We start from the raw sequence: 27,367 nt of genomic DNA on the forward strand, positions 1-27,367 counted from the left end.
CTTAGAAAATGGATGGATTGATGGATGGATGAACGCCTACTCCAATAATTTTGTGGTATCTTCCTTCAATAAGATCAACAATCCTAATAAGATTCTCAACATACAGAACTACCCATGTGTGTTCATATAATAGTAGAACTACTCCCACAAAAACCATTTAAAAGTATGCCAATCTCGAATAGTAATAGAATAAAAATGATTTTACAACTCGTTGGATTTTTTTCACTGTTTTACATAATTTCCAAACTTCATTGGACTTGGGGTATATGTATGTATTTCAGTCCACTAAATTATTACATGACATTGCCATTATAAAAGGAACTTTTTGAGTTATCTTTGAGACGTTCTCCAGATCACCAGGTTAGAGACGCTTTCGGAACACTGCTAAACAAACTTCAAGTGGAAACAAAACCGCTGACCCACAAGAAAACTACGTCAAAACGCGGTTGTGCTCACACCGTTTTATCTCGCATACAATTCCGAAACGTAATTCAGTGGGTGTGGAGGATCAATCGAGTACATGTCGTACGTAGTTGCACAAGGAAGATTTCAATTTTGTTTTATCTGAATGAGTCGGCTGAATGGAACAAAAGCAGCCGTTCCAGTTTGTCCCAATGAACTTGCCGTAGCCGACGCGCTGCACGGCTAACTGCTACAAAACATGACGATGCTGTTACTAGGCTTAGCTTTACCTGTCTTTCAGGGGAGAGATTACTCTTGTTTCACTTTGTGTTTCTGTATTATAAGAGGGTAAAGATAACTTGTGAATGATTAGAGTTCGTCTAGATTGGTCGACTTTGAAGCGTATATGTCCCAGTTTCTCTTTGCTAGCCGCTAACAAAGAAAGGCGGACGTTAGCAGCACATCGCGAATAAGAGAGCAGTTGCGAGTGTGAAGGGATGTGATTGTATGATAAGACAGCAGCAGATGTTGCGAAAATGGTTGAAGGACATATTCTGAGAACCTAACTGTGGCTGTTGATGGTGCAGAATACGAGGTTGAACTTTCCCCAACAAACGAGCGGGGGGGTCAACTTCTGAACGGACGCTTTATTTCGAGAAGTCTCATTTTGTGTTACGCAGAGCAGGTTTGTTGTCTTTTTTTTTTTTTTTTTTTAACTTTCACCTGTTCTGTAGCATTCTATTCGGTAATGAACGTTTCCGTAAACGTCACTGTAGTGTAGTGGTTCAACTGGCCTACCGTCTGCAGGCAGCACGGTTTCAGTTTCCGCTGTGGAGTAATGGAAAGGTTGTGCACTGTGATCCACTGGCAACCAGTTCAAGCGCGTGGAGCCAATCTATGCATTAAAGCAAAGTATTATTGCATGTTTAGGGAATTGTACACAATTATGAGCATTTCAGAAACGCACACGCATCCGTGAACTGTGAGGACAAAGCAAATGCATTATTCCTTCCTGGGTTATAATGTCTGCTTAAAAAAATTGAAATTTCCATGAGGAACTCAACATACTACAGTCATATAACCAACTAGATCAGTAGTTCTCATCGTTTTTGCACCAAGTACAACCTCAAAAAGTACCACCATCATGACAAACATGAAAATGCAGAAGAAGTAGAAACATAAATCTTCTCAAAGGATTTGACCTTGCTGTTACAATACTTTTTGAGGGGACACAATGCGCAGGTTAAGCTTTGACACTGTGTTTTAAAATGGGAACATAAAAAAAACCCAACAGTTTAAATGATTCACTTGAAAATGTATTGCTCATTAAAGTTACATGCACGTGAAAAAAAAGTTAAACAAAGTACATATTGCTCCTAAAGTTAATGACAACTCAACTGTACTTAAAAATGACTGTACATTTAAAAAAAAAAAAGCTTGGTTTGTAAATGTGTGATTGTGTTTCATCTGTTGTCAATTGCATTAATTCACTGATTCTTCCACGAACCACTAAACAGAGCTCGCTTACCACTATCAGTACTCATAGCACACTTTGAAAATGAATGCAGTAGTAGAGAATCCTCACATTTTTAATATTGAGATTTGCCATCGTTTACAGCCCCACAAACAATGGAGGAGGTTGGCGGCATCAGGATCTGCTCCATAGAGATCCCTTGCATTAAAGAGGAAGAGGAGCAGTACTCCATCAGTCAGGAGGAGGAGCTCCTTCAAGGTTTGGACTTCCCAGTGATTCGTGTCATTGTGAAGAGTGAAGACATCGATGACAAAGGTCAGAGTGAACACAAAAGAGGGACGGAACCTCCGAGCGGCAGCTCGAGTCAACACATGACAGCAGGACGTGATGGAGACCGCTGCAGAACATCCAAAACAAATGGCCTCTCGGGTCCACTAACAGATAGTGATGACACAATGTCACATTCTCCTGACACTGATGATGAACACTTAAAAGGGGATGTGATAAACCCCCTGAAATGTTCTCAGTGTGACAAAACTTTTGGCCACAAAAAGAATCTGAAAAGACACCTGAGATATCACACGGGGGAAAAGCCCTTCGTCTGCACATTCTGTGGTCAAGCGTTCTACGAGAAAGCACATTTGACGACACACACCAGAACGCACACTGGCGAAAAGCCGTTTTCCTGCTCGATCTGTGACAAAATATTTTGTGATCGCTCAGCGTGGGTTGTTCACCAGAGAACACACACTGGCGAGAAGCCTTTTGCCTGCTCAGTTTGTGGCAAAAGTTTCCCCCGCAGGGAAAATCTAAGAACACACACGAGGACACACACTGGAGAAAAACCTTTCACATGTGTTGTGTGCAAAACCAGTTTTAGTGTTCGTTCCACGTTAGTTCAACACATGAGAACGCACACAGGTGAAAAGCCTTTTGCGTGCTCAGATTGCGGAACAAGATTCTCTCAAAAGACACACCTAAAAAATCACATGAGAACCCACACCGGGGAAAAACCGTTTACTTGTCCATTTTGTGAAAAACGTTTTTCTGTCAAGGGAAGTTTGATAACACACATAAGAACACATACTGGAGGGATGTGAATATGTTGAATCAAAACCCAATGCATGATTTTTTTTTTCAGTGAAATATATATAATCAAATAATTTCTAATTTCTAAAGTGATTCACAACAAACTCAGTAGACCAGCGGCGCCACAATACATGAAGTACAACTAACCATTATCCTTCCTTTAGAGCAAATGTACATTTGGATTGAGCTTCTTTTCCTTTCGGCTTGTCCCATTAGGGGTCGCCACAGCGTGTCATCTCAGATGAATGCACATTTGTTTTACAGTTTTACGCCGGATGCCCTTCCTGACGCAACCCCTCTGCATTTTAGCCGGGGAGAGAAGCTTACAGCACCTGGTATTCCGGGGCGGTCTCCCATCCAAGTACTAACCAGGGCCAAATGCGCTTAGCTTCCGAGATCTGACGAGATGGCCATAAGCCACATTTGGATTGTTCTATTAGTATCAAAACTCTTGAACATACTTTATAATATAAATTAATACATTACTAATAATTAATACTTACTCCATACAATGCTGACTCTTGACTAGACAACTGTGCACTCATTCTCAAATAAAGTTCACGCGCATGTACATTATGTATCATGGATGATGTCAATGATGCTATTCCATAATCCACTTTAGAAGATGATGTCCTCAATAAACATTGTAATGTATTAAAGAAGACTTGTGGATTGCAATAAAGCTAAATTGGTGACTGGGATAGACTCCTTTCATACGGTCCCCTCCAAAAGTATTGGAATGGTAAGGTTAATTCCTTTGTTTTTGTTGTATACTGAAGAGATTTTGAGGTCAAAACATGGATATGAGAAAAAGTTAAAAATTTCATCTATTATTTCATGGTATTCTAGATGTGTTAACTCAGAACAGAGGACCATAAAATAAAAGTGCCCATATTCCCCCCCCCCACACACACTATAGCACTGAGTATAATGTAATGTCAGACTCATGCACTTTATTGGGGTATAAGAGTGTGTATTGCTATTTATGTAGGTATATTTGCATTCACTTAGTGAGTCAGAGTGTATAGGTGTAAACAATGTAATTGATGTGGGTGTATGTGTGTTTACCATTTGAGTAATGCACATTGTTAAAGTGTCTAGAATGGAATTTGTGCATATGCAGCATGTGCATATACTGTAGTTTCCAGCACTATTCTACTCTTAGTATTCTGATATACGTGGCACATGTATTGCAATGAGAACATAGCGAGTTATAATCAGCATTAAGCGTCTCTACTCTTGGTTTTGTTCTCTGTACAGTCCTTAATAAGTAAACTAAATCAAACTTTTAAGTTACACGATGCAATAGAAATCCTAAAAAGCCCATTTGTTTTAGTGAGAGCTGAGGAGTTAATTTTTTGATGACAGGGTTGTGACAGGTGCCAAGAAAAAGAAACATGGTAAAATTCGAGTTTACCAAAGAAAGGAGGAAATGAGGGAAGAAATAATAAAGAAATAACAACCGTAAAAAGAACATACTAGAGTGGAATCTGATACATAAATACAGTACTGTACTTTTGAACAGAAGAATATGAAATAAAATGAAGGAAGGGCGAAACCAAAAGATGGCGGTCATGCCTTGTAACCGTTAAAAACACTCACGAAGAAGACATGCTGCACATGCGTGAACATCTTTAGCAGCCATTTCAAGCAAGCTGTAACGACGAAAAGTGGAAGGAAAAACGGCCAAGCTACTGAGTCCCTTTCGTACCCTGTACAAATTGTATCAGCGTATCTGGGTTTCCGAAGAAAATCGTCAGAGGAGCGTGACGCGGAAGCTAGTTTAGCGTGCTAGCTGCCAGCAAAGACGCCTGGATGTGATCAATACATCGCGTGTCAGGATCAGCGTGTGAAATGTGTAAGGTACGATTGCTGAGGGCGTTGGTGAACGACCGACTGACTGCTGCTGTAGAAGAAATATTGGGAGCTTTTGAAAGAACCTTAGCAGAATACGAGGAGGAACTTTGTCGGACGAAAGAGGAAAACGAGCGACAACGTCAACTAATCCAAGCTGTTTTCGCGTCTCAAGATGACTTACACGGAGAAGGTTTGTTACTTTTGAAGAGTAGCTTTGTTGTTGTTGTTGGGTGTGTGTCAAATAACACACCACATCACATGAAATCTCAGTAAGCATTCCTTGCCGAGGCCTCAAAAGCTACCACCAGTAATAACTCTCCTTTTATTTTTATTGTACAATCAAAAGCCACGTCATACATTCAACACCATTTTTACAAAACAAAACAAGTGACCGAATCAACACTTTCAACACATTAAGTGATCAAACAGGATTCAAAGCACGTAGGTATTTCCATGCATTGGGCTTTTGGTTGTCCGATATTGCTGGTTGTCTGTTACACTGAAGGACATTCTTTCTGAGGCCTAACGGACCCATATTATTGTTCCAGACAACATTGTATTTTTCCCTTGCCGATAACACCCAGTACTGTGCTAAATTATTGTTGATACATGGAAGACAAAACTTCAAAAATCTTTGAAATTTTTACATTTTATCCAAATGTACCTCACAGGTGTGCTGTATCAAGGTGGTATTGTTGAAGTACAATATTCATCTTAGATGAGTCGCTTTCATAAGCCGTGAAGGATTAGTGTGCTTCCTGGTTCCTAACTTGACTTTACACAGATCTGACAGTCTTTATTGGTATTGCATGATAATTACCATTTAATGCTGATCAGCTTCCATCCATCCATCCATCCATCCATCCATCCATCCATCCATCCATCCATCCATCCACCCATCGTGCTGGAGCCCATGTTCTTCATCCATTCCATGTAAAAAAAGACAAAAAAAGGATTTTAATTGATCAAGTTTAGGGTGAATTTATGCCTCATACATGCAAATCAGTTGCCTTTCGGTGAAATTAACTGTTCACTATATAGGATAGATTGTTCTATACTTGAATATTATAGACATCAGGGATGGACAACTTAGATGGCGAGGGCCATAATAAACGTCGCTCCAGCCCCAACCTACATAGATGTTAGTCTCAGTTGGGATTTATGCTTCATCATAATGCCTGGACTTCAGTGTTCTACTAATTCCAGGGATATGATAAATTTACAGAAAAAAATTTGACATGTTCATAGGTTATGTTTTCATCAAGTAGCTGAGGATGGGATTCACAGAAAAAAATGGAGAGGGTTACACATTAAGAACATGGTGTGGCACAGCAAAACTTGATTTTTCCAAACAATATGTATTTTTCTTGTTTCCGGCAGACGTCAGTGAAGAAGATCTTCGTCCTGAGCAGGATGAGTGGAGCCCCAGGGTCGAGCAGAAGGAGCCAGAGTTCCACCACGTTAAAGAGGAAGAGGAGGGAGCGCAATTTCAAGGACCGGAGTTGCCAGGGATTCGTGTCATTCTGAAAAGGGAAGATGCTGCAGACAACAGACAGAAGACGCAGCTTCACCACAGTCAGAGTGAGCAGAACATTGGGCCGGCCCCTCCGACCACCAGCTCAAGTCAACACATAACAACAAAAGGAGATGAAGGCCACCATGGTGGATCACAATTAGATAACCTCTTAGCACCGCTCTCAGATGGTGATGACACAGAGCCACACTCTCACGACTTTGATGATGAACACACTAAATGCGACGCGACATGTCACACAGACAACAAGCACTTGAAATGCTCAGAGTGTGGCAAAACATTTTACGACAACAGTAATCTGAAAAGACACATGAGAAGTCACACTGGAGAGAAACCGTATGTCTGCTCAGTTTGTGGTAAAACATTTGCTCACAAGGGAAATTTGACAACACACACAAGAACACACACTGGAGAGAAACCATTTTCATGCTCAGTATGTAGTACAAATTTTAGTGATCATTCTGTACTGATTAGGCACATGAGAAGACACACTGGAGAGAAACCTTTTACTTGTTCGGTGTGTGGGAAAGGATTTCTTGTGAAAGGTTCTTTAAAAGCACACACAAGAACACACACTGGGGAAAAGCCTTTCTCATGCTCAGTTTGTGGTAAAACGTTCTCTCAAAACTCGCATTTGAGAGCACACACAAGGACGCACGCTGGAGAAAAGTCTTATTCTTGCTCAGTTTGCAACACAACATTTGGAGGTCGTGCTGGTTTATTTTGGCATGTGACGACACACCATGCACATTGATCATCAATTTGTAAAAAAATGAACTTGAAAAAGACAAGAGATTTTAGATTTTTACAGCTTTTTGAGAAAATGGTGGATGAAATGTAAAGATTGTATATAAATTTAAATATGTTGGATATTTGTATATTTCTGCTGGTTGTTGTGTGCTCCTGACTGACCTCTGAAATGTCACAATCTGACAAAATGTGTTGCTTCTACAAAGAGGCATTCTTGAAGTACATAAAAAATGATGTAGAAATGAATGCATGTTTTGCAACAAAAGGAAGTTTTCATAGACTGGCCCATTTTCTTGAGTTTCAGGGGAAAAAATGCACTACACGGTTTAATCTTAAAATGTACAAATCTGTAAAAGCAAATAAAATAAATAATTGAGCATTTTGCCTTATCCAGTGTGGATCCTGTCAGAAATTACTGCACCCAGTCTGCCTCTTGTTGTGTTGCCTTATGCTTCGTTGCATGTCGCTCATTCACATTGAGGCTGGGGGTCAAGTTCATCTGCAATATCCTCCTTAAAGGTCAAGTGTTGTTAAACAGCTGATTTTTTTAAATATTATTAATGAAAAACCCACAGCCAATATGGTCCCATGTGTTTTTTCCACCACAAAACATGATTTTGACGTATACAGCTTTTTGTAACTCCCGCCATGAAATTCCTCTCAGGGATTTGTTTTCGAGAAGAATCAGGAAGTGACGTAAAGGACAGCGGCGCCCCCTCGTGGACTCGTTTGTTTCCATTATTTATACCTCCTGGAAGGTAGATCGTTGTGCCTTTGTGTTAGCCAAAATGCCGGCTCATTGCATTGCTGGACATTGCTTGAACACTCGGGAGAATGGAATTACCCTTCATAAGTTTGAAAGAGATCTGTTTGTTGTGAAAAATGGATTGCACGGGTGCAGAGGACGAGAGCTTCGTGGGTTCCAAATAACACGCAGGTGTGTATACAGCTGCTAAAAAAAAATAATAGTTTGGGGCGGACCACGTAATCGGTCTCTCATAACGTAGCAAAAGATCCGAGTATGAAATATGTTGATGTGCGCATACAGCTACTAAAAAAAATAGTTTTGGGGTGGATCACGTAATCGGTCTCTCTCATAACATAACTAAAGATCCGCGTATGAAACGTGTCGATGTGCGTATCGCCCAGCCAACAATGTCTCAGTCAGCCTCATCTCGATAGTGTTCATCGCGTACTGTGGCGACTTTGAACATACCCCTAAAAGCAGCATAGCTCAGCTCCACCTCCTCCTTATATGCCACCAGGGCACTGAAACTCAGCCACACAGGCTGAGGCGCCCGTTCGGCGGTCAGCTTCTGCGAAGGCTGCGTGATGGGCTCTGCGATGGGGGCAGCTCTGAAGAACCCAGCTGAGAATGCGCTACTCAGTCGCGTGCCTGCATAAAGTGCCCTGGCTCGACTGTGAACACCCCCCTAAAGGAGCACCGCTCGGCTCTGTCATAAGCCACACCGGCCGGCTGCGATGAGCCGCGATAGCTCATCTGCGCCGCGGAAGTGGATCGGACGGGATGCGGTTTGGCTGTGATCAGATATCATCTGAATATGGCTCGAAACAATAGTGTAATTTTGCCCTGAGGGCTCCAAACAATAGTGTAATATTGCCCCGGTAATGTCACTCGGTTGTGTGTTGTTGTCCTTTTTGAAAAGAGCTTCGGTGTCAGAAGGGGTGTCGGAAAAATCCAAATATCTCTGTTGTTCGGCTTCCATAGTAGCAGGCACTGGGTGTTTTCAACGGGTAGTGACGATGATGTCAAGGACAGAGGACGCGACTAATATGGCGACCACTTGGATGTCGAGGGACACTCAATTGCGCAAATCTGTGCATGGATGACGCATTCTCCGCTCACTTTTTTTTTTCGTATAGACATTGAAGTGAATACTGTTATATGTATTTTTGATTACAATATCTATTTTAGAATGTTTATAGGGATGACAGTCCCACTTTAAGGATCCACCACGTGCCTTATCAATTCTCAGTGTCCTGAAAGGTACAGGAGGTGATAATCTCAGGCGTAAAGGTAGGCTTCTCTTTTGACTGCTTGTAAAGTGTTGACCTCTAATTCTGTCTTTTTCATCCCAAAATATCAATTACATTGGATGCTTTGGACTGGAGGTCACTGTTGGTCTAGTGGTACACATGCCTGACTTTGGTGGAGGCAGTGTGGGATTGATTCCTGCTCAGTGATGGTGTCGATATGTGCCCTGTGATTGACTTGTGACCAGTTCAGGGTGTAGTCTGGCTTTCACTCAAAGTTAGCTGGGATAGGGGTGAACCGGCAGAAAATGGGATATAGCTGAAGATCTGTGGGATCGGTGAAGGTTTTTCTTGATATGCCAGCTGTTTTCCTTATTTCAATTGAAAAGATCAGGGCCGGTGGCACGGTGATTCAGTTATAAAGCATTGGCCTCACAGTTCTGAGGACCAGGGTTCAAATCCCGGCCCCACCTCTGTGGAGTTTGCATTGTCTCCCCATACCTGCGTGGGTTTCTTCGGGCACTCCGGTTTCCTCCCACATCCCAAAAACGTGCATTTGTTGGAGACTAACTTGCCCCTTAGGTGTGATTGTGAGTGCGACTGTTGTCTGTCTCCATGTGTTCTGTGACGGTTGGCAACCAATTCAGGGTGTACCCCACCTCCTGCCTGATGTCAGATGGAATTGGCTGCAGCATTCCCGTGACCCTCGTGAGGATATGTGGCTCAGAAAATGGATGGCTGGAAGATCAGGGGAGCACTTGGAGCAAAAATGATTTGTATGCTAGATTTTAAAGAGAAACCTGTCTGTTTCAACTGCCTTCTACAATAACTTGATAAAGGGCATCCTTCCATTTTTAAACTCAAATTATCCCGCATACATAATTAACTGTAGAAAATGTGATGGCATGGTACTTTTAAATACAACCCATATTTAAATGAAGTTGGGATGTTGTCTTAAATAAAAACAGAATACAATGATTTGCAAATCATGTTCAACCTATATTTAATTGAACACACTACAAAGATGAGAGATTTAATGTTCAAACTAATAATATATATTTAGCAAATATTAATTAGAATTTTAAGGCTACAACGCATTGAAAAAAAAAAACCCTGAGACAGGGTCACATTTACCACTGCGTTCCATCACCTTTTGTTTGACAACATTCATCTAATGTTTGGGAACTGAGGACACTAATTGTTGAAACTCCGTAGGTGGGATTCTTTCCCATTCTTGCACGATGTACAGCTTCAACTGTTCAACAGTCAAGGGTTTCCATTGTCATATTTTACGCTTCATACCAATCATATCAACAGATACATGAAGATTGTGGTTTGGCATTGTTTTGCTGAAATAAACAATCCATGAAAAAGGCTGGATGAAAGCACGTTTCTCCAAAACCTGTGTATACTCTTCAGCATCAATGGTCTCTTCACAGATGCGCAAGTACCCATGCCATTGGCACTAACATAGCCCCATACCATCACAGATGCTGACTTTTAACTTTGTGTCCATAAGAGTTCGGATGGCTCGTTTCCTCTTTGGCTCAGAGGAAACAACGTCCACAATTTTCCAAGACAATTTGAATTGTGGGCTCGTTGGACGAAAGAACATATTTCCATTTTGCATCGATCCATCTGAGATAAGCTCGATTCCAGAGAAGTTAACGGCATTCGTGGGTGTTGTTGATGAATGACTTTTGGTTTGGATTGTTGAGCTTTAAGTTGCACTTATGGACATATTGCAATTCTTAACTATATTTGCTAACATTGGTTTTCTGAAGTGTTCCTGAGCAGATGTGGTGATATCCTCTACACATTGACGTTGGTTTTTGATGCAGTGGTGCCTGAAGAATCGCAGGTCACAGGGATTCAATGTTGGTTTTAGGCCTTGCCAGTTACATGGAGTGATTTCTCCAGATTTTCTGAACCTTTTGATGCTATGAGGAACTGTAGATGATGAAATCCCTAAATTTCTTGCAGTTGATGAAAATTGTCTTTCATCTGTCTGATTATTTTCTCACATGTTCACAAAGAGATGAACCTTGCCCCATCTTTGCTTGTGAATGACAGAACAATTCAGAAAAGCTCCTTTTAAACCCAATCATGGCATCCACCTCTTCCTAATTAGCCTTTTTGCCTGTGGGAGGTTCCAAACCGTTTGTTTGATGAGCATTCCTCAACTTTCTTAGTTTTTTTTGCCACCTGTCTCAGCTTTTGGAATGTGTTGCAGCCATAAAGTTCTAAATTAAAGATTATTTGCAAAAAACAAAGTTATCGGTTTGAACATTAAATCTTATCTATTTAACATATTCAATTAAATATAGGTTGAATATGATTTGCAAATTATATTCTGTTTTAATGTTTAAGAATATCCCAACTTAATTGGAATTGGGTTTGTATGAGAAAACCATTTAAACACTGCATTTCTTCCTGTCCGGTTCATTTTAGTACAATTGCACAACAGGTACTGGACTCTACCTGACCAATTATTGGGGTGTGGTGTCCCAAATTTCAAACAAAGTTGTGCAAGATGTTGTGCAAGATGGGTACTTGCATCTAACTGGGAAATAATAAACAAAGCATTGCTTTTATGCAATTACTGCTTCACCCCAAGTTAGGTCTTTTTTTTTCTTGTAACTCATTTGTTTCCCTCTTCCACTAAAATATCCAATTGTATCACATTAGCTTCAAGTTGTCTTGCCTGTTGTTCTCCATCTAATTACCTACCTTAGGCACGAAACCATGTTTTGATGCACTTTGGGCTATTGACAACTGCTGTCCAGTATATCTGAGGGAGCTGACACGCAATATAGAACCTGCAATTTGGAATCTGAGTAAAAGATCACAATCTCAGTTGGTTACTTCCAACATGCCTAATTACTGCATCTTGTGTACAGCACTAACAAATGTACTTGGCTGCCTGTCATTAAGGCCATCAAGCACTATGAAATACTGGATATTTTTATTTCTATGTTGAGCAGGAATGAGCAACTGTAAATTTCACGTTTTCACCCACAGATGTCAAATGGCAATTGGCTTAACTGGTCAGAAATGAAACAAACATATAACCAGCACAATACTTGTTTAAATTGAGGAATGCAAGTGAATATATAATTCGACATTTTAATCAAGAAGAAAAAACGAAGAATTTAACAGATTACATATTGTTGTAAAACACGACATGAAATGTATGAATAGCAAGAAAAAGAGAATTTCAGCATTACAAATATTTTAGTTAAAGAGCTTCTACACATACTGGTGAGTTAAGCATTACAGTACCATAAAACATTTTGGTAATTACGGATGGCGTTTTCTGGCAACTTTGAAAGTTGTTTTTTACATCAGTGATAACCTGTGAAGTTGCATCATTCGACATCACCAATTTGCATCCCTGTTGAGCTGTGAAGTTTCATCATTTAGCATCATCATTATTGCTTATTCCAAAGCTCTGTGATGTGTTGATAGTCTGTGGTTGGTACTGTGGCATGAACAGATAAACGAGACAGATTTTGTGGCATCATGCTCTATTTAAGAACGCTGTACAAATATGTTACATTTCCTAATCCTCACACTTCTGCTCAGTAAAAGCATGTCAAGTCCTCTACTGAGAAGGTAATATACAATTTAACATGGTTAAAGTCCACATTTTAACCAACCACTTTATGAGAATGTTTAACGTGTGTCATCTTGCTGTGTCTGACAATGACAAATCTTATTGAATCCAAGCAGCACCTTAAAATTCACTTTGATTTCATTGGTTGGTGTAATGTGGAACCTGCAATAATATAAATAGCCCTCAATATTTATGGAACTAAGGTCATCTTTTTTTTCGTCTTCTTCAGAACCAACTACCACGAAGCAAAAATTCAGTTTCATTACTCCAGCAACCTTCAGCCGTATGTTAGACATACCGATGGTGAGGCTGTCTCTAATGCAGATAGTCTTCTCAAATGAATGAAGATGCTTAACAGTGGTTAACGGGAGTGTATCCCTTATCATTCGGTATTCAGTGGGGCAAAAAAAAAAAAAAAACCAAACATTTAGTAAGGCACCAATTGTGCACATTATAATGCTTGTAATGCTTGTAAAGATGCTGTAATTTCCATCATAGATATACCTCACCTTTGAGAGAGAAAATGGGGTGTGGGGGAATATTTTTTTGGGGGGGGGGGAAATTTGTGGCTCTCACAGACCTGTACCTCCTACATCAACAGGCTCCTCTGTCTTCTACTTGTTACCTGTCTTAATGGCACCTTATTTGAACTCATTCGGTATAAAAGACACCTGTCCAAAAACTCAGTCACCCCAATCTTCACTATGGTCAAAATCAAAGAGCTGCCAAAGAAGACCAGAAACAAAAATGTAGACCTGCACCAAGCTGAGAGAACTAAATCTGCAATAGTTAAGCAGCTTGGCGTGAAGAAATTTACTGTGGGAGCAAATATAAGACAATGGAAGACATAAGAGACAACTGATAATTTCCCTTGATCAGGGGTTACACGCAAGATAGGGCCAAAGGGATTACAAGAACAGTGAGCAAAAACCCCAGAACCACACGGAGTTACCTAGTGGATGATTTGCAGAGAGCTGGGACCAAAATAAGAATAAAAATGAAGGCTAACACGATACACCACCAGGGACTCAAATCCTGGAGTGGCTGACGTGCCCCTCTGCTTAAGCCAGTACATGACCAGGCCTGTCTTAAATTTGCTGGAGAGCTTTTAAATGATCCAGAAAAGGATTGGGAGACTGTTATTTGGTAGGATGAAATCAAACAAGAATTTTGGGCAAAACTCAACTTGTGTTTGGAAGAGAAAGAAGGCTGAGCTGGAATCAAAGAACACCATACTTACTGTGAAGCATTAGGTTAAAAACATGGTTTGAGGCCATTTTTCTGCAAAGGGATCGGGATGACTGATCCATTCTAAAGAAAGAAAGAATGAATGTAATGTGAGATTTTGAGTGAAAACATCCTTCCATCGGGAAAGGCATTAAAGATGAGCTGTCGCTGGATATTTCAAAACTGACTGATCCCAAACACAATTCCTAGGCAACAAAGGAGTGGCTTTGTAAGAAGCATTTCAAGGTCCTGGAATGGACTAGCCAGTCTCTCGATCTCAACCCCAAAGAAAATCTTTGGAGGGAGTTGAAAGTCTGTGTTGCCCAGCAATAGCCCCAATACACCACTGCTCTAGAGATCTACATAGAGGAATTGGCCAAAACACCAGCAATAGTGTGTGAAAACCTTGTGGAGGCTTAAAGAAAATATTTGACCTGTGTCTTTGCCAAGAAAGGGTATAGATGGTGCCTACCAGTGTGGCTGCTTTCGGTTTGTGCTCCCTGGTACGTGCTGATAACAAAGTACTGAGATTAAGTTTTGCATTGACCAAATACTTATTTCCCATAATTTTTTAACAAGTTCTTTAAAAAATATTTTGTGATTTATGTCTCAATTGTCGAGGTGTACCTATGATGACATTTACAGCCTTCTTTGATCTTTTTAAGTGGGTGGACTTGTATAATTGGCTGACTAAATACTACCCACAGTAGCTCTTTAAACATTTCCTTTGTATTTGGATTTTCATTGCTCAGATAAATGACCAATCTTTTTATTGCAGATTATGGCGAGAGACCGCTACCTGACCCACATGAAGAAAATCCTTACTACCCAAATTTGGAGGATGATTATTAAAGGAAACTCAATGTCAGCCTTGCAAATGCTCTTTTGATTAAATTCCCCATTTTACATGTAATGTATCTGGTCCATTATTACTTCCTGTGTTGCAAAAATAAAATCTCAGCAATTCATCTCACACATTGTAACAAGAAGGCTATAGACACATTATTGGAGACCAGGACCTTGCTCTTGAGATGCAGCTTTTAAGGGAGTTCCTCTCCCAGAATTTAATACCAAACATATTGGAGTCTTCGTTGACTAATTGCTTAGATTTACTAATACCACATCTTAAGTTGTGGCATGAAGACAGGGTATGTCCTCATATGTGAGTGGCGAATGATTCTACCCCTGGATACCCTTCCCATTATGTATGTTGGCACTCATTAAAGGATATTCTCTTATTAAAGATTGAGTGTACTTTTTGTTTTTTTACATTCAAAATGTTAGGCAGCGTCAAACCTATCCAAGGACGAGGACTTGTTCTCTGTCCCCTCTCTAATTCATCCAAAAGTGTTTTTCAGGACTGAGGTCAGGATTGTGCTTGCCAGTCAAGTTTGTCTGTCGGGGGCATGGCCAAGCCAGTGCCTCCAGCAGCAAACCCTGACCTGCTTTTGGACCTTCCCTTTCGCCACGTGTTTTCTTGTGCTTTTGTCCTCTTGGACGGCTACCCGTGTGATGACCTCAGCCTAGAATAAAACTTCACATGTCAGTGCCTCGAAATCCTACATTTGGGCCCAACCCCATGTCCCATGCTCGTGTCATGGTCCACATCAAACTCTCATTTGTGTCTTTATGAACCTTGGTTTGTACACTGATGTACAGTCCTATCGGAATAGGAAGGGGCCATCTCCAAACTGTTCCCACAAAGTTAGAAATGTCACAAATAACAGCCCCTGAGCGCCAATGAAAGGAACTCAGAATATCAAGAGACTTTGGACAAACAGTTTGGACATCATCCCTTCCTGTTCCAAAATGTCTGCACCAGTGCACAAACCAAGGTCTGGTTCAGAACGTGTTTGGAGACTGTAACTGGCCTGTCTCTCACGTCCTCCTGATCAGAAGAAAGATGACTTCTTGTCCGTTATTTGTACAACTATTCCAGCAAGTTAGGTTATAAACCTTACATTTTCTTGGTCCTTCGAGCCCGATTCCAAGATACCCGAGGATCCCAGCTTCAGAGTCGACCTCCAGGAAGACCGTGGCCACAGCAACACAGACCCGTTAAGGGACTGGTCCTCGAACTCTCTGGGATCTGAGGGTTGACGGAAATCCAACTGACAAGAAGACGTCTTGGTAAGAACAATTTTCTTACGAGGAGTGATTGTCGACAGGAAATCTGCGCGAAGGTGCGTTGCAGTCTGTAGGAAGTACAGTTAAATTCCACGTAACGAGGGCATATACGTAACAGTTAAATTCCGTGTAACGAGGGCGGACCCGTCTTATCGGTCACAGTTAAATTCCGCGTAACGAGGGCGGACTCTTCTGTACATTAAAAGGTAAACGAGGGCGGACTCGTGTGCGCTTAAATTCCGTTGACCGTAACGAGGGAAGACTCGTCTGTATAGGTTACAGTTAAATTCCGTGTAACGAGGCTGGACTCGTGTACGTACTTAAATTCTGTGGAAAATAAAATACAGTCTGTATAAAAACATCTAATAAAACTGCAGTATAAACCGTGTGTGATTGTGTAAATGAGTGTTTGAGAGAGAGGATTGGAAGTGACGACTTGTTTGGATGCAAAGGCAAGATTCCTCCGCCATTCTGGGTAGAAGCCTGAGAAATACCAAGCAAGAGTATTTAACACTCACCCTGTCTAATACAAAAACGCCAACCGAAGTACACGACAGATGTAGTGTCTTCTTCTTCTTCTTTTCCTTTCGGCTTGTCCCGTTAGGGGTCGCCACAGCGTGTCATCTTTTGCCATCTTAGCCTATCTCCTGCATCTTCCTCTCTAACCCCAACTGCCCTCATGTCTTCCCTCACCACATCCATAAACCTTCTCTTTGGTCTTCCTCTCGCTCTTTTGCCTGGGAGCGCCATCCTCAGCATCCTTCTACCAATATACTCACTCTCTCGCCTCTGAACATGTCCAAACCATCGAAGTCTGCTCTCTCGAATCTTGTCTCCAAAACATCCAGCTTTGGCCGTCCCTCGAATGAGCTCATTTCTAATCCTATCCACCTGGTCACTCCGAGCGAGAACCTCAACATCTTCATTTCTGCCACCTCCAGTTCAGCTTCCTGTTGTTTCTTCAGTGCCACCGTCTCTAATCCGTACATCATGGCCGGCCTCACCACTGTTTTGTAAACTTTGCCCTTCATCCTAGCAGACACTCTTCTGTCACATAACACACCAGACACCTTTCGCCAGCTGTTCCAACCTGCTTGGACCCGTTTCTTCACTTCCTGACCACACTCTCCATTGCTCTGTATTGTTGACCCCAAGTATTTGAAGTCGTCCACCCTCGCTATCTCTTCTCCTGTAGCCTCACTCTTCCCCCTCTACTTTTCTCATTCACGCACATATATTCTGTTTTACTTCGGCTAATCTTCATTCCTCTCCTTTCCAGTGCATGTCTCCATCTTTCCAATTGTTCCTCTGCATGCTCCCTGCTTTCACTGCATATGACAATATCATCTGCGAACATCATGGTCCAAGGGGATTCCAGTCTAACCTCATCTGTCAGCCTATCCATTACCACTGCAAATAGGAAGGGGCTCAGAGCTGATCCCTGATGCAGTCCCACCTCCACCTTAAATTCCTCTGTCACACCTAAGGCACACCTCACCATTGTTCTGCTACCATCATACATGTCCTGTACTATTTTAACATACTTCTCTGCCACACCAGACTTACGCATGCAGTACCACAGTTCCTCTCTTGGTACTCTGTCATAGGCTTTCTCTAGATCCACAAAGACACAATGTAGCTCCTTCTGACCTTCTCTGTACTTTTCCACGAGCATCCTCAAGGCAAATAATGCATCTGTGGTACTCTTTCTAGGCATGAAACCATACTGTTGCTCGCAGATACTTACTTCTGTCCTGAGTCTAGCCTCCACTACTCTTTCCCATAACTTCATTGTGTGGCTCATCAACTTTATTCCTCTATAGTTCCCACAGCTCTGAACATCCCCTTTGTTCTTAAAGATGGGAACTAGAACACTTTTCCTCCATTCTTCAGGCATCTTTTCGCCCGCTAGTATTCTGTTGAATAAGTTGGTCAAAAACTCCACAGCCATCTCTCCAAATTGCTTCCATACCTCTACCGGTATGTCATCAGGACCAACTGCCTTTCCATTTTTCATCCTTTGTAGTGCCTTTCTGACTTCCCCCTTAGTAATAATTTCCACTTCCTGGTCCTTCACTCTTGCCTCTTCAACTCTTCCTTCTCTCTCATTTTCTTCATTCATCAACTTCTCAAAGTATTCTTTCCATCTATTTAGTACACTACCGGCACCAGTCAACACATTTCCATCTCTATCCTTAATCACCCTTACCTGCTGCACATCCTTCCCATCTCTATCCCTCTGTCTGGCCAACCTGTAGAGATCCTTTTCTCCTTCTTTCGTGTCCAACCTGGTGTACATGTCTTCATATGCCTCTTGTTTAGCCTTTGCCACCTCTACCTTTGCCCTACGTCGCATCTCGATGTACTCCTTTCGCCTCTCCTCAGTCCTCTCAGTATCCCACTTCTTCTTCGCTAATCTCTTTCCTTGTATGACTCCCTGTATTTTGGGGTTCCACCACCAAGTCTCCTTCTCCCCTTTCCTACCAGATGACACACCAAGTACTCTCCTGCCTGTCTCTCTGATCACCTTGGCTGTCGTCGTCCAGTCTTCCGGGAGCTTCGGTTGTCCATCGAGAGCCTGTCTCACCTCTTTCCGGAAGGCCGCACAACATTCTTCCTTTCTCAGCTTCCACCACATGGTTCTCTGCTCTACCTTTGTCTTCTTAATCTTCCTACCCACCACCAGAATCATCCTACATACTACCATCCTATGCTGTCGAGCTACACTCTCCCCTACCACTACTTTACAGTCAGTAACCTCCTTCAGATTACATCGTCTGCACAAAATATAATCTACCTGCGTGGTTCTACCTCCGCTCTTGTAGGTCACTATATGTTCCTCCCTCTTCTGGAAATAAGTGTTCACTACAGCCATCTCCATCCTTTTTGCAAAGTCCACCACCATCTGCCCTTCAAAGTTCCTTTCATGGATGCCGTACTTACCCATCACTTCTTCATCGCCCCTGTTTCCTTTACCAATATGTCCATTACAATCTGCACCAATCACAACTCTCTCGCTGTCTGGGATGCTCAGAACTACTTCATCTAGTTCCTTCCAGAATTTCTCTTTCAACTCTAGGTCACATCCTACCTGTGGTGCATAGCCGCTAACCACATTATACATAACACCCTCAATTTCAAATTTTAGTCTCATCACTCGATCTGATACTCTTTTCACCTCCAAGACATTCTTAGCCAGCTCTTCCTTTAAAATAACCCCTACTCCATTTCTCTTCCCATCTACTCCGTGGTAGAATAATTTAAACCCTGCTCCCAAACTTCTAGCCTTACTACCTTTCCACCTGCTCTCTTGGATGCACAGAATATCAACCTTTCTCCTAATCATCATGTCAACCAACTCCTGTGCTTTTCCTGTCATAGTCCCAACATTCAAAGTCCCTACACTCAGTTGTAGGCTCTGTGCATTCCTCTTTTTCTTCTGACGCTGGATCCGGTTTCCTCCTCTTCTTTGTCTTCGACCCACAGTAGCTGAATTTCCACCGACGCCCTGCAGGTTAGCAGTGCCGGGGGCGGGCGTTGTTAACCCGGGCCACGACCGATCCGCTATGGGATTCTTTAGATGAACGCTCATATTTGTTTGGCACAGTTTTTACGCCGGATGCCCTTCCTGACGCAACCCTCTGCATTTATCCGGGCTTGGGACCGGCCTACAGATTGCACTGGTTTGTGCCCCCATAGGGCTGCATACACGACAGATGTAGTGTGTTGGCTCCAAATTCGCAAAATGGGGAAAATATTAGTAAACAAAAGGAAAGGGACAACTTAAGTTGCAAGGATTAGAAATTTGTCGAAGCACAAAGCCCAGATAAGCTAAAATATTAACATAAATACATAAAATTCCACTGGCCATCTTAATTCGCTAACAATATTTCAGTTGAAAAATGACAGATTGTAGAAATAAAGGTGACCTTACTAAAAAGACCTAAGATAGGTATGATGATACCTAATGGTGATTAGAAGAGAGGAAGGAGGCAGAAAAAGGAAAGAACAAGATAATGAATAGAGAAAACCAACCACACCCCTCTACACTGACTTACACCACCACACAGAATGACTTGATCAGACGGAACTGACTTGAAATGGTTGTAAAGACTTTGAGGACTACTATCTCCCGCGCAGACTGCTGCACGAATGACCAACTTATCACCAAGTTAGGTGACTTGTAAGCAAGGATCCAAATAATAAACCCCGACACACAAAATGGCGCCGACCTGACTATTTAGTGTTGCGGACTTTGACTATGGGTGATGTTAAAAAAGGCTGTGGAAGATAACACTTCACACAAAGCCGACATGAATCAATTTGTAGAAGATATGGAAAATGTAAACATTCAGAGAGCAACCCAACCCGTTTTAGTCACAGAGCAAATTACACTAAAATAGGAGGAGAAAAACAAGAGATGATGAGCCATTTGAGGAACACAGACTGAGAATGATAACTATTCAAGATTTACAGGAAGATGGAGAATAGGCCATTTCAACAGCAGTTTACATGCTCTCCATGTAGGTTTAAAAGACACATTACAGCTGGGTTAACAAACATTACATTGGCCTGATTACTATCACATAGGAGGAATATCTCCATGTCGAGAACATTCTGAAAGATAAAAAGAAACAGACAAGCTACAACTTTTATGGGAAAGACACTGCTACAGCAAGCGGAGCATTTCCTAACAGAACAACAGGATAAGATAAATGAAGACTTTCTTAATGTAACATGTGGTAGAAAAGAAAAAAAAACTCCAGGCCCAAATTTAATTACGAAAACAAACTCAACAAATACATTCCAGAAAAAAAGAATAAATAAATAAATAAAAGCTGATTATCTGCACACAGATAATCTGGGGACAGCAGCCACAATGTTCAGACTCCCACAGGCCTTGGAAGACAGACACTTAATTTTGCCACATGTGTCACTGTTTAAACCATATGACACACACTCAGAGTGGTTGTAAAGTTTCATCAAAAGAGACCAAACAGCAAATAATTTGTAACTAGACGAGGAAAATTTGAAAAGTACAGGTTAGTGCAGGCCGTCACCTTCATCAAAAGTGACGCGGTATCAACTCTTACCTCTTAACAGAGGAAGAGGAAAAATATTTTTAAAAAGTCTCAGAATGGATATGGTCAATAGGACTATCAGATGTGGGACTCATTAGGGGAGCGCAACCTGTACAAATTAGACCTAAAACAGAATATAGGCTATTTATGAAACAATATCCATTAAAACCAGATGCATTATACGGCATAAAGCCAGTAATTGAATCATTAGTTCGTGCAGGGGGGTAATATTTGAATGTCCAGACTCTCCCTGCAACACACATATTTTTCTAAAAAAAAAAAAAAAAAAAAAAAAACCCACCCCTCATCAGTAGGTTGGAGAACGGTTCAAAACCTCCAAGCTGTAAATGCTGCTGTTAACACAGCGAGCACCTTGTGTCCCAGACAAACAAGTGGCAATCAAATTCTACTTCATGTAGATGGTGTTTTGCTTGCATCACCCCACAAGGGAAACTTGCAAAGTGGGAGGCGTCCTGGTACAAACCGTCCTAGGAGCGTGCAACATTGATTGGACACTCTGGAGTGTCCCCAAGTGTGATTGTGAGTGCGACTGTTGTCTGTCTCCATGTGCCCTGCGATTGGCTGGCGGCCAGTTCAGGGTGTACCCTGCCTCCTGCCTGATGACAGCTGGGATTGGCTCCGGCACTCCCGCGACCCTTATGAGAGTAAGCGGCTAAGAAAATGTAATTAATGAGAGGAACGGTACCTGACAATGAAAAAAAAAAAAAAAAGGGGGGGGGGGATTTTGTGTATACACTAACTTCTTTTGAAAACCAAAAACCATTGTTTTCTAATGATGTACATTAAATTTATAGGAACCGCAAACAAATTAAGAAATTTATCAGCATTGATGTATAAAACCATTTTTGTGATTGATAATTCATTTCAGTAATTGCCACATCTGATGGTGATGCGGAGGTATAAATTGAAAAAAAATGTAACAGGTTACCATGCTCCAATAACTTGATTCTTGCCATTTGTCTGTTCATCCTATGTCTGTTTGTGAATTAATATCTACTATACATGCAGTTTTACCCTTGGTCGGAAGAGAAGCGGTATGGCAATGACGAGTGTTGTAACAGATCAACGCCACTGATGTTCCAAGTGAGTATAAATTGGCTGATCAATTTGGCAGCAGGATTTGAGTCCTCAGGTTGTTGGCATACAACCAACAAAAACGTAAACAGAATCAACTCCATTCATCACAATGTACAAGAACTGGGCAACTGGACACAGAGAGGGTTTGTAACTGTGCGTGAACAGTTATCTGTTCATTTATGGCATTCCGAAGCGGAGTCGCTGTTGACAGGTTGGCTGAGAGAGGAGAAATCTGTGCTATGTTCGGAGAACAATGTTGCGCAGTGGAGGCCAACAAACAGCTATGGAGTCATGCCACCGACGGGCTTCGAACCTTGAACGACTCGTTCTGGTGTTGACACCTCCGTGTGAGAGACCTGGATGAATGCCTTTGGAAGATGCATGGCCCTGTTGTCCTCAAGTTTGGTATCAATTGCTGTTTTTTTCCAGCAATTTTGACCTTGTGTGGATGTTGTTGGATTCCTTGTTTGCGTGCTCTCATTGTGAAACTTATTAACACTGTTATGTCACCCACGAACAAACAGGTGGTGGAGATGTATCCTTTAATGGTGAAGAATGACCGTGACAACGATGATGATGATTTTCTATTCTCCGTGTGCGTGTATTCATTTCCATAAAAATGTATTCGTTAGGAGAAGTTGCAAGATGATATAAGAATTTGTGCAATTACATAATAAACAGGGTGGAAATGTTAGTTATCGTTAATATATTTAGTATGGACTTGCAACAAAGCCAAAGTATCATCCTTGCTTCGAAGAGTCTTGTTCACAGGACGAGCTCCGACACACATATGCAACAGTATCTTCCTACAAGTGGCCAAAGACAACTCAATCAAAACCTAAGAATGTGGAAAATCATCATCGTACGATGTGCCACATCATCATCTGAGAATGCACCTTTGTTCATTTCATCTGCTCACCCCTCCTTTTCACCTTGTCTGTTTTCTAATAAAAAAAAAAAAGTACGTGAGAGGCTGGTTCAGAACGTGTTTGGAGACTGTAACTGGCCTGTTTCTCACGTCCTCCTGATCAGAAGAAAGATGACTTCTTGTCTGTTATTTGTACAACTATTCCAGCAAGTTAGGTGATAAACCTAACAATACTGATATGGATTGCTCTCTATGTATCTGTGACCCTCATTGTGCTGCACTCAAGGATTTTACGAATTTAGCGCTTTGATTGGGGATGAATTACCGTAATTTGTCAAATAATGCGCACATTTTTCCAAAAATATTATCAAAAACTCAATAGAGCGCATTATATTTAGCTATGAATGAAAAACAAAAAAATTAATCACATTGTATTGTCCTATACAGGTACATTGAGTGGTTAAAAAAAGATATATCTTTCGATATGATATTCAATGCCTTATGTTACACATTTATATATATAATGATAATGTCTGACACCATCCTGAACTCGGGAGCTTGTCACGAGGGAGGTGCGAGGGCGGACCCAAATGCACGACTCAAGAGGCAAGCAGGTAGTACAGAGGAGGTCTTTATTTGCGCTGAGGTTGGTTACCAGCAGGTAAGTCCAAGAGAGCAGAAGTACTAGTAGTGGCAGGCTTACAAGGGTGGTCGGGGGACAGGCGAGTGTTGGTACACAGGAGATTGGTCAAAGGAGGCAGAAGTGTCAAGGGAGTCAGGCTTACAGGGTCGGTCGGAGAACAGGCGGAGGTCGGTACACACGGGTTCACGATCAGAGATACGAGAGTGCTGGAACGGGGCATGAGATGCAACAATCTGGCAGAAGACCAGTCGTCCCCGGGGTCCTATATATACACTGGGGTTCATCAGATTGTATGAGGCGCAGGTGTGCGTCTCCCAATCAGCTGGCCAAGCCCAGTCAGGACTGGAAGGCAGGGACATGACAGAGCTTGCCATTTTACGATCGTTAGCTTAGCATATTTGTTCCTACTTTACCAAACATCAGAAACGGCTGTCCCAGAGTTTTTTTTTTAACTTAAACTAAGACAAAAAATGTTGACTACAATAGCTAGTTGTGCAACTGCTTTTAAAAGAAATGTGTAATCACTCCTGCCGATGACGCAACCAACCAGGAAGCAGCAGGGCACTTAAAAACAACTGCTTCCAGTCGGTATCAAAACAACGTGAGCTCAAACCACGTAGTACAAGCGTAATGGGCACATTTGAAAAAAAAAAAAAAAAAAAAAAAAAAAAAAAAACGGGAGAGAACACACAATTGAAATGCTTGCGCTTTTAAAAATATGCCCATTACGCTCTTTTCTGTGTAATTTGAGCTCATGTTTTTATAGCCACTAAACGCCATAGTGAAAGATTGGAGCCAAATGGAGGGCGAGAGGCTACGCTGCCAACCCAAACTCTTGGGATTAAAAAAAATGTTTCCTCACAAACGCCGTGGATGGCACAGAGGATGATATGCTGTGGGAGCAAAATAGGATCACTGTTCATGAGTCAATGGAGGAGGCCCCGGAACTGGACCAAGTCATCAATGATGAGTTTGACAGTGATGCACCAAAGGTAACTACAATGGATATTTTTCAGATTGGAGATGAATCAGATGGTTCTTTGGACGTCTGGATGTGTAATGTAGAGGATAAACTGCACTATGCACAAACTTTTTATGTACAAACATTTAATGCAAAAAAAAATGTTTGTTAATATTGTGTTAAATTGTTTATTTAAGACTAATATGTGTTAACAGCATTAATAAAATGTTATGACATTATGTTAAAATAATGTTAAATTGTTTATTTAAGACTAATATGTGTTAACAGTATTAATAAAATGTTATGACATTATTGAGCATTTAATTTAGTTGGTTGAGAGATTCTGTTCTGACAATTACACGGATCAGGACAAGTGTGTCTTGTGGCCTGTACTGACACATCAGCACATGTACAAATATTACTGATTGTCGTACAATTTTTTGAAAACCAATACAAGTACAAACCTAGCAAAATAGAAATACAGATAATTCCCAATATTTTGAGCATATGGGTAGCACCAAATTGGTCATGCGCATTGTACATTGGTAGAAGGGTTTTCCCAATTTTTTCTAGGTTAACTTTGCAGGTGCGCATTATACTTCAGGAAGCATTATACTTGAGAAATTATGATAAGTCCGGTGCAGACAATGTCTTTGATTAAGTATGGATTAGTCAGGAAACTGGAGCCCTCAGTCTAAAACATACACATGCACACAACGTAAAGTAAATTGTCATTTTTAATCAGGTCTGGGAGAGTTAGAAATGATTATATTTGCTATTCAGTCGCACTCAGGCACCATTTTTGCTCATCAATCTTCAGAAATATTAGTGAAATGGGCAACTGAAGGAGTGTTTTCAATTTCTCATGATGTAATAATAACAGGACACAAGGAATTGCTCTTAAATTTTTTTTAAAATAAAGAACACCTAAGAAAAAAATAAAAATAAATACATTTGATCACTACATGTTAAATTAGTACAATATTTATAATTACCTGTACAGATATTAAATTAATGACAGATCTGTACACCTTTTGTGTAGCCCTCACTGCATTGCGTGTTGTGTCTGGCTGCTCGGCTGACTGTACAAAAGTCATTACATGAATTCGCAGGAACTAAAGGGAAACTTTAAGATGGCCACATCCTCTCATGAGTATCCTGTATTTCAAAAACATTCTGTTTCATATATATATATATATATATATATATATATCCCATCAAATGATCTCTTACAAATAAATGTTAGTGATAGATGAAGAAAGCTGTTATGTATCCCCACCACAGAACAACCACCAAGCTATTCATTCTTCTATTTGGCTTCTCTTCTGATTTCCCTTCCTTCAAAAAACGTCCTCAGGATAACAAAAAAGCTGATAAACAAGGCATGCTTGGACAGTTCTGTAGAGCCAACAGAACCTGCACATGTTGCAGTACAGAACAAACTGTACCAATGCAGCATGTAAGATGCAGAGTCGGGAAATGCAACCAAAACACTACATCATCACAATCTTCATTTACTCATACACTCGGCAGCATCATTGAGCATTATTTCAAATGTTGCGGACATGATGGATGAAGGTCTCGATGAGTGATGAAAAAGAGGCACTAGTAGTGAAGTTCTCTGCTCCTGTGCACCTGCTGTATCATTCACTTAACTGAGGTTTTATTTTTGATTCGGTCAAAACGTGAAGTCCTTTTTTGACATCCTCTTACAACACGTAACTGCCCATTATATTCTTGGCATTAAAAGTATTTTGTGATGCAAAACCTTAGTTTTTGTAACACTAATGAAACACAATGTCTGGATTCAACAAAATACAGCTGCATGTTTCATCAGTTCAGTATTGGTACACTGCCATCACAGTTCTGAAATGAATCCCCAAAGTCGTCAGATTGCTAGTACATGTTCAACAGTTATTTGCACACAATGTCCAACTAATTATTTTTCCTGGCAATGTCTACTCTTATTTGGTAAATTCTTTCATTTCCCAGGGTTCTTTTCAGTTCACAGAAAGCCACCATCCATGGAAGCTACGAATTGTAGTCTACTGCCTCCCCCTTCTATTGTTGTGCCACTGGAGGCATCTTTGTATGTTCATACACACGAAATACTCAAGATCGCATGAAAAAGTCTCACCCTGTTAACTTTAACGTCTTGTATGAATACCACTGCCATTAAAAAGAAAAAAAAAATAATCTAGTGCAAGGACAAGGCAGTTTAGTCTCTTTTCTACCTTGCGAGGTGACTGCTACTTAGCTGACTGGCACCACAAAGGCTGCAATGACGTGTGCTCTTCATGGACAGCCTGTGATCACCTCATTATCACCGATGCTATTTTGCATAATATCCCTTGGCTCTTCAACACTCCTTTGGCTTCATCCCATCTCCTCCTGCTGCACAAACAACCTTTGAACACTATTACAGTTCACCCACTTTCTTGCTTCCGCCTCAGATATGTTGTTAGTTTCTTAACGTGTCCTTCATGCAACATCATGTTATGATAGAGTGTACTGTACAGGGCGGGAGTTGAAGGCAGGACTAGTCTACTCCAAGTAGATGTCTTCTGTGGGACACGAAAACTCCACAAATTCTTTGTAGTACAAATGGAAGGCTTTCCTGTAAAACAAAGACACACCAGTTAAAC

At 41.2% G+C, this 27,367-nt stretch overlaps 3 protein-coding genes and 1 long non-coding RNA gene across 10 annotated transcripts in view; 3 read left to right on the forward strand and 1 right to left on the reverse strand.

Moving 5' to 3' along the window:
* The first annotated feature begins 1,005 nt into the window (after window positions 1–1,005).
* LOC133498389 (oocyte zinc finger protein XlCOF6.1-like) lies at window positions 1,006–3,748 on the forward strand. Its single transcript, XM_061815132.1, has 2 exons — window positions 1,006–1,087; window positions 2,021–3,748. The coding sequence occupies exon 2, from the start codon at window positions 2,032–2,034 to the stop codon at window positions 2,974–2,976; it is 945 nt and encodes a 314-aa protein (XP_061671116.1). The 5' UTR covers window positions 1,006–1,087; window positions 2,021–2,031; the 3' UTR covers window positions 2,977–3,748.
* Window positions 3,749–4,551: 803 nt separating this feature from the next.
* LOC133498386 (zinc finger protein 2-like) lies at window positions 4,552–7,488 on the forward strand. Its single transcript, XM_061815130.1, has 2 exons — window positions 4,552–5,012; window positions 6,203–7,488. The coding sequence occupies exons 1-2, from the start codon at window positions 4,820–4,822 to the stop codon at window positions 7,108–7,110; spliced, it is 1,101 nt and encodes a 366-aa protein (XP_061671114.1). The 5' UTR covers window positions 4,552–4,819; the 3' UTR covers window positions 7,111–7,488.
* Window positions 7,489–12,581: 5,093 nt separating this feature from the next.
* On the forward strand, window positions 12,582–15,153 carry LOC133498462 (uncharacterized). The gene is made up of 3 exons (XR_009794320.1): window positions 12,582–12,716; window positions 12,947–13,020; window positions 14,723–15,153. It is a non-coding gene; the product is annotated as an uncharacterized LOC133498462 (long non-coding RNA).
* Window positions 15,154–25,689: 10,536 nt separating this feature from the next.
* LOC133498390 (C-Jun-amino-terminal kinase-interacting protein 1-like) overlaps window positions 25,690–27,367 on the reverse strand; it is a 57,470-nt gene continuing 55,792 nt past the window's right edge. For all 7 annotated transcript variants that reach the window (XM_061815133.1, XM_061815138.1, XM_061815135.1 and 4 more), the window contains one exon: window positions 25,690–27,339. In XM_061815133.1, coding sequence (XP_061671117.1) covers window positions 27,267–27,339 — 73 coding nt within the window. In that variant the 3' untranslated portion in view covers window positions 25,690–27,266. The remainder of the gene's footprint in view (window positions 27,340–27,367) is intronic.

This window comes from Syngnathoides biaculeatus, chromosome 3, assembly GCF_019802595.1.
Source record: "Syngnathoides biaculeatus isolate LvHL_M chromosome 3, ASM1980259v1, whole genome shotgun sequence".
NCBI classification, from domain to species: domain Eukaryota; kingdom Metazoa; phylum Chordata; class Actinopteri; order Syngnathiformes; family Syngnathidae; genus Syngnathoides; species Syngnathoides biaculeatus.